This window comes from Nuphar pumila, chromosome 12 (genome assembly GCF_984573655.1).
Source record: "Nuphar pumila chromosome 12, dmNupPumi1.hap1.1, whole genome shotgun sequence".
NCBI lineage: Eukaryota > Viridiplantae > Streptophyta > Magnoliopsida > Nymphaeales > Nymphaeaceae > Nuphar > Nuphar pumila.
The window spans coordinates 85,394,928-85,405,669 of record NC_143260.1 but is presented as its reverse complement, the minus strand read 5'-3'; the positions used below and the strand labels follow the sequence as shown (position 1 = coordinate 85,405,669).

The following is a 10,742-nucleotide window of genomic DNA, read 5'->3' as shown; positions in this document are numbered from 1 at the left end:
ATAAAAGTTTTTTTACAACCTTACAACACATATATGCATGATTTCATCACTATAAAATTTTCTTAGTGCCTTATAACACATATATGCATGATTGAATCACTATGAAAGTTTGTTGACAACTTTAGAACACATACAAGAAAGCTTTCATCACTATGACAACCTTAGAACACACATGAGCCTAATATTAGCATATATGAAAGTTTTTTAATGCCTTATAACACATATATGCATGATTAAGTTACTATAAATTTTTTTGACTGCCTTAGAACATGATACACATGATTGAATCACATATAAAGTTTTTTGACTGCCTTAAAACACATATGAGCATGATTAAATCACTATGAAAGTTTTTTTACTGCCTTATAGCACATATGAGCATAATATTGGCATATATAAAAGTTTTTTGACTACCTTGTAACACATATATGCATGATTGAATCAATATCAAAGTTGTTTGACAACCTTAGAACACATATATGCATGATTGAATCAATATGAAAGTTTTTTGACAACCTTAGAACACATATATGCATGATTGAATCACTATGAAAGTTTTTTGACAACCTTAGAACACATACAAGCATGCTTGCATCACTATGAAATTGTTTTACTGCCTTAGAACACACATATGCATGATTGAATTACTATAAAATTTTTCTTAGAACACATTTATGCATGATTGAATCAATATGAAAGTTTTTTTATTGCTTTAGAACACATATGAGCATGATTGAATCACTATAAATTTTTTTAATAGCATTAGAATACATATAAGCATGATTTCATCACTATGGAAGTTTTTTGACTGCATTGTAACACATATATGCATGATTGTGATACATAACACATTTATTTGACGGCCTTATAAACCATATATGCATGCGTGAATCACTGTGACATTCTTTGACAACCTTAGAACACATATCTGCATGATTGAATCACTATAAATTTTTTTTCTAGTCTTAGAACACATATATGAATTTTGTTAATGTCCTTCAGTTTATTGCTAGTTTATGTCTCATTCAGCCATTTACTTTGTTGCATTAGATTAGGTGCATTGCATATAATTTATTTCATTATATTTTGTTTATAAATACTAACATTTTGGTTCTATTGTAGGATGCTGGAGATGATCAACGTAGAGGAGCTGATGGAGGCATGGAGGGAGGGGCAAATCAAGAAAATAAAGAGGATGATGCCCAAAATCTTGGCGAGGATTAGACTCATTTGTTTAATTTGTTTGACGTACATGTAACTAATTATAACTTGGCAAGAACTATATTTGGTTGTTAAAGTTTGTTTAACTTAGAACTTGCATTAAATTTGTTTTACCTGTATATGTATTTTTTGTGTACATTGTTTTTTATAAGTAGGTTATATGAATTGTATAACGAGAAATTTTTCTCAAGTTTCAAAATAATTCAATTTTTTTTTTTAATTTAGCGATGGATAAAATTTGTCGCTAAACCATCGCCAATTTAAAGCAGTCGTTGGTTTGCGACAGATACGTATCCCTCATTACAGCTTAGCGATGGATTAACGATGGATTAAATTTCTTCGCATAACTAAATCAGTCTCTATTTAGCGATGGATTAGCGACAAACATGATTCGATGCTAATTCGTTGCTAAGTAGCGACAAATTGGCGACAGAAAAATTTTGTCACAGTTTAGCGATTAGGGTTATGCGATAGACGCTATCCATCGCTAAGTCATCGCTAATTAGTCGCTAAACACGTTAGCAACGAATTTTATGATAGATTAGCAATGGATAACATCCGTCGCTAATACACGTTTTTCTTGTAGTGAGCATTGACCATAACCTTCACACGATAGAAATTTTGTGGCAATTTCTCATCTTTAAGCAATATACTCTTCACAATAGAGTACATATTGTCAAAACATGATTGACTCAAATTATACTCAGACTTCAAATTCATTAGTTAAAGAATTGCGGACAAGATAGTGTGACTTTCGCAACCATTCCAAAGTTGCTCATCAACATCTCTAAGTAAATTATAAAATTTACTAGCTTTATCATTTGATGCTTCTTCCTTTACCCCAGTGGGTACATCACTAGGACCCATAGCAAAACTCAGTTCTGGTCCTGCGGCATCAAATATCAAATACACATATGGATTATCGTGCACCACATCCATCTGTGTATCAAAATTATTCTATTTTTTTTACCATGAAGCGTCCAATTTTGATAATCACTCACAAAACCCTTCCTGTATAGTTGATGTCTAACGCCATGAGGTTCTGCAAATCGATTGTTATTACACATCGTGCAGAGGCACCTGATCTCACCTGTGGGATCCATTATACTGTCACTTGTTATTGCAATTTCAATAAAACTGTTAACACCATCCATATATTCAAGTGATACCTCATTGTCAATTATCCTACGGTACATTCATTCATAATTTGCAGTCATTTTAACCTATGATGTTACGAATATTATCCTAACCAGTTAAAAGAGAATCATAAGAATGCTATGATGAAAAAAACATCAAATTTATCATGCATTCATGGTAGATGTAATGATTTGATATATATATATATATATATATATATATATATATATATATATATATATAATGTCATTCAATCACAAGAACAATTATGCATGCATTGATAACTTAATATTTTCATGTGCAAAACCATTCATTTGAAGCATATTTGAAGCATTGATAACTTATTATTCATTTTCATGTGCAAACTCATTCATAACACGATACATTCATTTGAAGTATGTTTTCATGATATAATTTCACGTGAAAGCCATAATCAAATTGAAAATAACTGCATGCAATCATGGATACAGTTACATCAAATATTGCAATACATTCAAATCAATCATATCAAAACAATGTCAAACATGTACCTACAACAAACACACTCTAATATCCCGCTAACTACTACCATGGAATCCGAACTCCAAAAATAAGAGCACTTCTATTTTTATACATTAAAATCATGCTCAGCATGATCTTCGAACTCCATCAAAGCAGTCCTAGATATCCACAACTAAGTGAGTTTGTGAACAAAAAATTGTTGTATACAAGAAATTAAATAACCTGTGATGCGCTTGCATCACTTACTCACCACAGCTATTTACCCGATTTATATGCTATTGCCTTTGTATTTTTTTTATTTCTTTTTGCATTTCATTTTTAGCCTCATCCGATGTTTAGCACTAAGCATCGTGCAATTAGCTCAGCTACATATCTGCAAAGCACAATAAGAGTGGTGTGTGTGTGTGTGGGGGGGGGGGGGGGAAGCAAAGGTTATTGCGGCTCTTGAAAAGGAGGAGGCAGGGGGCCGATGGCCCCTGTCAGACCAAGACGAAAAAGGGGGGGGGGCACAGGGGCCTTAGCGGCTCTTGAAAAGGAGGAGGCAGGAGTCGATGGCCCCTGCCAAACCAAGACAAAAAAAGGTGTGTGTGTGTGTGTGTCGGGGGGGGGGGGGGGGTCAGGGTCTGATGGCCCCTGTTGGACCAAGACAAAAAAAAGGGGTGGGGGCACAGGGGCCAAAGGCCCCTGCGGCTCTTGAAAAGGAGGAGGCAGGGGCCGACCAAGACAAAAAAATAAATTAGAAGGAGACAACACAGAGGGAGAGGGAGAAGGAGCGTGGACGGGGGGGGGGGGGGGGTGAAGTGACGGGACGGGGTCGGTCGTTCAACGATGAGGCACTAGTAGAGCTGCCGAAAAAGGGGCGACGGTGGTCAAACAGGAGGCTCAACGGAGACGGGAGGGTTAGGGTTCAATTTGGGGAAAATTAGAGAGTGAGAGAGGAGAGAGAATGTCACGGCTTAGGCAGGCTTATATCAAAAAATAGCGACGAAATTTGCGACAGAAATATTTCGTCGCTATATAGCGACTTTCGTAGCGACGAAAAACTTATGTCGCTAATCTATCGCTAAGTTGCGATGAACTTTGACACGAAACTTTTCTGTCTCTAATCCATCGCTAATTAGAGATAGAGTATGAGACAAAATGTTTTTGTCGCTAAATCTGCAATAAATTTCAATTTTAGTAACAACTACTTTTCTCTCGCAAAGCCGTCGTAACTTTGTAACAGAAATAATCCATCACCAATTTTCGTAGCTAATTAACATTTTTCTTGTAGTGTATGGGTTTTTATTTGCATAGTATTTTGAAATATAACATGTGGTCATGTAATTGTTGCATATGATATCAAATATGCATATGATAATGGTTGAGTGTAGCATGCCATAATTGTACATAAAATTTGACATGTGTGTGGGTGCATAATAACAAACATGCATTTGATTATGAAAGTATGGACCTGAGACACACAGTGTGGGTGGGCAACCTAGTTGCACTGACCTATGACCTTAATAAAGAAAACCTTATGGTGATTTTTTAGGCAGAATTAGCTGTTGAAATCGCGACATGATAGATCATATTATCGATTTTGGATGAAATTAGTCATTGAACTCGCATGATCAGACTTCCCTGACCTGCCTTAGGGAGGGCAATGGTATAACTTGCATGGACTCTATTTTATTTTATGGGCTAAAGGTCTCACTAGTCCCCAGTCCATGAAATTAGGGGCCTAAACTACCTGAATGAGTCCTAGGCGGTAGTTCATGTCTCTGCAGAGTTAGGATCAATCATGTTTGTAACCATTGATGAGTTTCTCCCGATGTTGGACCGCTCCTAGATGGTTTTAGCTCAGCTGGTCACTCAGTTTTAATTAAAACACATTGAATAATATACCTTGAGTGATTTGGACTGGGTTATGCGACTCTTTGGCGCACCTTTTAAGCTGTTAAAAGTGAAACAATGTATTAGTTGAATATGAACACTTTACAAATATTGCATGCATGTTCATAGTTGTAATTGTTTTTAAAACATGTTTTTGATTATGTGATGATTAACTATGATATAACTGAATATTATATTATATGAAATTATCAGTTTAATTGAATGCTTATGTCTATTGATGGCATGTTCATGTATGCTTTGTGTTGCATATATACCTTGTTGATGTGATTTCTACTGAGACTTTGCAAGTCTAACCCCATAAATTTTAAAAATAACACATACAGATAGTTGAGATGTAGCAATTGCGGGATACATATAGAATTAGACAATAACATCAATAACTTTTTAAAAAAGTAGTGCCTTAGCCCAACAATAACATCAAGAAGTGGTGCCTTAGCCTAGAAATTTCATCATTAAGGTACAAATCTAAACATCAATAATTTTTTAAAGCTATAACAAAAGTTTTCCAACACCATTCTATACTTTGTTAGTTAACAAGTATATAAATAGTCGATTCATCAAAAGCAAATGGATCACATCGAATGATATCATATTGAAAACACCAAGAACATGCATCCAACGATTTTGGTTCATCAAACACATATTATATTCATACACATACACATCTAATCATGCTGCAAACATAGAAGTATTGTATATATATCATGAATCAAATACAAGATTCAGCATTTTTAGTTAAGATGATATGTTTTTCCCAAAACTGATTTTCGAAAAAGAATTTTGGGTTTATGAAAAACTCCAAACAAATATTTAATCCATCAAAACCATATTAAATCTCGGCATGAACATATCTATCATGCTGCAAACATCCAATCTAATTGATAACATATATTTAAAATACAAATCTAAATTGTTTTTCACTAAAAAATGAGTTAAATCATTGTACGACGATTATTCCAAAAGCAAAACAAGGTTTTAGAACAAATTCAACCTAAATCGAATCACAGGAACTCATTCCATGCTTAAATTGACCTATACTAAATCTTAAACATGTTGAATAATGTAAAATCATTTGCCTTGTTGAATATGAATGAATAAAATACTAAACATGCGAACGAAGATCAAAACACAATGAATAACTACTGAAACACTGAAAGAATTAGAAAGAGATCTGAATCTCTTCTCTAAAGTAAGGTTGTTGTCTAAGGTAAGGTCCAAACCTTGTATCAGATCCAACATGCAAAAATGAATAAAAACACAAGTATGATAAAATCCTACAATCGATTACCAAAAAAAAAATCATGAAAAAAAATTTTGTTACCTAGGGTTAGCTGATCTTCTTATCCCTTAGCTCTCTTTATCTCTAAAACATGTTTCTCTCTCTTCTTCTCAAAAAACATAAATAATATTTTTTAATAAGACAACCTCCTTTATATAGAGGAAGGTTGAGTTTCCTATTGACACCCAAACCCTCTTCAAAGGATTTGGTAGTTGGACTCTTCTCCTACATAGACTATGTATTCTGTCTAAAAGATCCACAATGCAATATAGAATCGACTCCCATGATCCAATGTGATATACTAACCAATATTATTAATTAATTAATTATTAACAAATTCACATTAAAAATTATCATTAAATTGAATTAAATAAAATTTCGAATTAAAAAAAGACTAAGTATTACATGTCGTTTAATGGGAAGATGCATGACATTCACAGCGCACAGTTAGACATTAGTCGGATATATTCCACTCGGCCAGACCTTTCCTTCGTAATGCTTCATCGATTTCTTCTTAGCTGTAATTATATTATCTATTTTATTTGTATGATGAAACCTCTTAGTCTCTGCTGACTGAATTTTTAATTTTTAATGAAACCTTCTTCTTTACTCTAAACAAAAAAGTTAGGCAAATTTGGTATTAGCCACATTTGACCCTAATCCTAACCGTTTGGATCCCTATGCAACTTAAAAAATATTCTGACTCTGATGTAAATACAAAGTAACCCTGAATTTTCGTGATGTAACAAAATATTCGACCACTCTGCTTCACTGGAAGGGTGACAAAAGGGGTGATGCATCATTCTTTGCTTAATTAAGTTGGGGGCAATGTTTTCGATTCGAGGCATCAGTTCATAAGACTGAAAATAAAACAGGCTGGGATATGCATCATCAACTCATCACTTGGCTTTGTCTACCTGGCTAGGTGGGTCGGCTTAAAGCATTCAAGATAAAGGATGTTAACTTTTAACCAGCCTTAGAGCAGCCCAGGGTATATACCCTGTGCTTTCGCCCATCAATTTTTAATGTTTTCAACAAGCTACTGGTCCTTCAGCCACTATAACTCCAATCTGAATTGTCATAATTATAAAGATTGAAATCCATTTTTGATGAAATTATTTGTATATCCATACAGATCCAAGATCTAATAACTTAATAGAAATTAAAAAACATTAATACCATTAGAAGTACATTATGATTAGAAGCTTCTAAATTAAAACTTGAGTAGAATTAAAAGCTTTTTCATCTATATGTAAAAAAAGAATGGCAGCAGTCAGTCAAGAGATTGATCAAGTTCATAGCTTTTATATTATCATTTCCTTGCTCTGTTACTCTTTTTTTTTTCTCAAATAATAGATCAATTTTCAGTTTTTCTAATTGTTTCTGCTATTCTAGTTTGTATACGATCTTCCTGTCGTTTGCATGACACCAATGACGTATAAAATGTGCTCTTGAGACACTATTTTACTGTCCAACTTTTACATACCAACTACCATTGACATGATATATCCACTCAGAGATCAGAACAAAATTTTACATTAGAGAGAAAATCAATCAAAACACTACTGCAATTGAAAATGGCAGCATGTAAGCACACCCTGCAACATATACAACAATGAAATGAATGGCCCACCAATAAAAAGAAATCCAAAACAGCACACATGATACAAGAGGGAAGAAGACAAGAGAAGAAAAAGGAAAAGGGATTGGGGGGGGGGGGGGGGGGGGAAGGAGAAAGCAGGAGGGTGATCAGATGTAGGTTTGGCTGCAGAGTTTGAAGCCCGAAACGAGGGAGGAGGCGGCGAGAGCGGCGAAGGCGAAGAAAGCCATGCTTATGGCCGCCGCCGACATGTCCGTGAACGCGTTGTCGTTGTTCTCCCGCATCCTGTTCGTCAACGGAACCGCAGCAGACGACGCAGAGAGGAGCAGATACGCTGATACCTGTGTGTCAGCCGGAACAACGTTATCGATAACGATATCTTTACTCAGAAGAGAACCTTAAGATCAAACTTACGATTGCCACCAATAAAAATTTAGAACATTTAAAACAAGAAAAAGTACTGAGGAGATTTGAGGAAGACTTTAGATTTGCAGGAACTTATTTATCAAACCCAATTTGAAGGGCATATTTGACAAAGAGATGATGGTTTCTATGAGAGGAAGGAAACTTGCCTGATCTCCCAAGAAGTCGATGTAGAAGACGGCCGGCCGGGGTACTATCTCTTTTCCGGTGACAAGATGGTGAATTTGGCTATAGACTTGTCCCAGCGTGTAGAAGTCTGCAATGATGGCTATGGACAGGCAGTACCTTTTGCAGCCATTAATCAATTCCAAACAACAACAAAAAAATGAGAAAAATAAAGACAGCAATTATGGGTTTTGTTTTACCAAGGAGAATTTCATCAAACAGATTTGAGAAATTATTGGTTTGTGGATTGAAAACCTGTATTCTTCGTAGTGGCTGAATTCCATCCAGCCACCATGCTTGTTTGTGGCCATAATTATGAAAGAGAGGAAGGAGAAGGCCAGAGCCAAGGCCCTGAGGACCAGGCTGCTTCTCTTGATCAGATCCTCCATCTTCCATCGCCTCACTATCGACGTGATCGACGCAGACGCTTGCTTGGGGTCGACCGGATCGATCGTCGTCGGCGTTGGCGGGTCCGGAATCGGTTTCGATCCGAGAGATTTCGGTCGGTCATTGGTGGTGGTGGCCTCACCGGAGTCCCCCATGAATGAATTCTGTTTCAAGTTGCGGAATTTGGTGAGGTTGTAGAGTAGAAGGGACGGAGCCAATTTGTTAGGAGAGGTCCGCGATGAGGGGATGCGTGAGTTTTTCCTGTTTTTTTTTCTATGTTTTCTAGAAATAATGACAAGAAGTGAGGATGTGGGATATTTTTTTTGGGATGTTTAAATCGGCAGCCAGTGCATCAATTGGTTGGAGAAGGCACTAGTGTGTTGGATTTACTATTATTAGGAGTTAAAAATAAAAGAATTATTGATGACAACTGAATAGTTTTGGTTGCAGCCCACACGGCTCAGAACATCTGGTAGTGACAGGTTGTGAATGTCATCAAGTTGGCCGGATGTCACCAGTTCGAAACTCACAGGTGGCGTCCCTTGGATCAAACTTGTTTGTTTGGCTGTGGTGTTTCACTTGAATTATTAAAAAATGTCAATAGTATTGGTCATGAGCCGAAAAGAAAGAAAAGCTACGAAGGAGAACATACATATCATGAGTAGGGGTGTCAATGGGTCGGTTTTACCTGGACCCGACCCGTACAAAACACTATAGGGTTAGGGTATAGTGATAAATAAGAAGACCCAGGTCCGGATCCTCAAAGTCGGATTAATACATGGAGCTAGGTATAGTTTGTGAAATTTTATACCAGACCTGGTTCAGACATGAGTTCCGATTAATTAAGACCCACAATTTTCAATGTAGAAATGATAAAAAATAATATTTTATCGGGTGTATATGGCCCGGGTCAGATTGGACTTGGGTCTGAACTTGATACCATACCCAAAAATCCGGGCCAGGTCTGGTTCCACCTAAATCTGACCCAAACCCTACCCATTGACACCCCTAATCATAAGGACCAACGAAATGGAATTGAAAAAAAAACGAGAATTCATATATAGTAGGATATGAACCATCATTTATACGTCCATATCTACTTTGCCTACTACAATGCAATAAGTGCAATAAGCACGGACCAGTCACATTTCTTTTTATTTGAAAAATATCGGCAAGGAAAAATCTTGCGATATTTTGAAATATATAGTTTTTCTCTAGAGAAATTTGGAAGAAATGAGTCTATACAGAAATATAACAAAAAAATTGAACAATAAAAAGCTTTGAAAAAAATGTTTTTATCGCATCAATTCCACACAAATACACAATATTTTCAAAATAGAAAATATTTTGGAAGTCTCAGGGCTATTATGTTGTATTATCAACTTTTTGAAAATTCCATCATATTTTCAAAATATCATGATATTTGTGACTATGGTGTAAACTACTTCAAGCGCACAACAGCCTCTGGATCCATTGGTTCGACTGCCAGGCCCTTGCTACAGTGTTTCTCTCTCCCCAACCATATTTTTGTGCCAGCAAGCACGGTTATTACTTTGATTTTGACAAAGCAAAATCGTACTGACATTCACTCTCATACACCTACTTCTTGAATGCATATATATATATATATATATATATAAAAGATGAGTTGAGAGGTATAATTACAAACGATCGTTGTATGTATGGTCTGTTTTCCGTGAGTATTAATTTCTCAAATCAGACCTTTTAGATGTGCTTGGCATGGTCCATTTGCTATTAATTAATTGTTGGAACATGTTTTTTTTTTTTTTATGAAAAAATCTGTATTTTTGAGCTTGGAAAATAACAAAGTATAGACCATTGGTTCTTCAAGCCTTAAAAACACTATAATTTCCAATTTAAATCAAACAATCTAAAAACCAATTTCCACAAAACCAACCATGTAAATCATATATGTATTGTCAGATTAAAAAAAATGAAAACACAAAAAAACAAAACAAAACAAGTTCATGTGGTATAGATGTCCATACCTAAAACCTTCTCAAAATAGGGTTGCTCATATACATAAAGTTTCGGTCATGAAACACATTACTTGTAGATGTACTATTCAATCAAAAGCAAAAATCAATACGACATACTTTGGATAATTTATTT

General features: G+C 35.5%; 1 protein-coding gene across 1 annotated transcript; it reads right to left on the bottom strand.

Annotated features, from left to right (window-relative positions):
* Nucleotides 1-7,565: 7,565 nt before the first annotated feature.
* LOC149821115 (CASP-like protein 4B4) lies at nt 7,566-8,877 on the bottom strand. Its single transcript, XM_089983546.1, has 3 exons — nt 8,478-8,877; nt 8,207-8,342; nt 7,566-7,975 (listed from the first exon to the last, which is right to left on the bottom strand). Exons 1-3 carry the CDS (start codon nt 8,762-8,764, stop codon nt 7,784-7,786), a joined length of 615 nt encoding a protein of 204 aa, XP_089839672.1. The 5' UTR covers nt 8,765-8,877; the 3' UTR covers nt 7,566-7,783.
* Nucleotides 8,878-10,742: the final 1,865 nt, after the last annotated feature.

Excerpts from the sequence above, each read along its gene's own strand:
- LOC149821115 (XM_089983546.1), bottom strand. The coding sequence starts at position 8,764 with ATGGGGGACTCCGGTGAGGCCACCACCACCAATGACCGACCGAAATCT. Across the intron at positions 8,343-8,477 it reads AGCCACTACGAAGAATACAG|GTACTGCCTGTCCATAGCCA; the intron begins GTTTTCAATCCA and ends TGGCTGCAAAAG. Across the intron at positions 7,976-8,206 it reads TCGACTTCTTGGGAGATCAG|GTATCAGCGTATCTGCTCCT; the intron begins GCAAGTTTCCTT and ends GCTGACACACAG.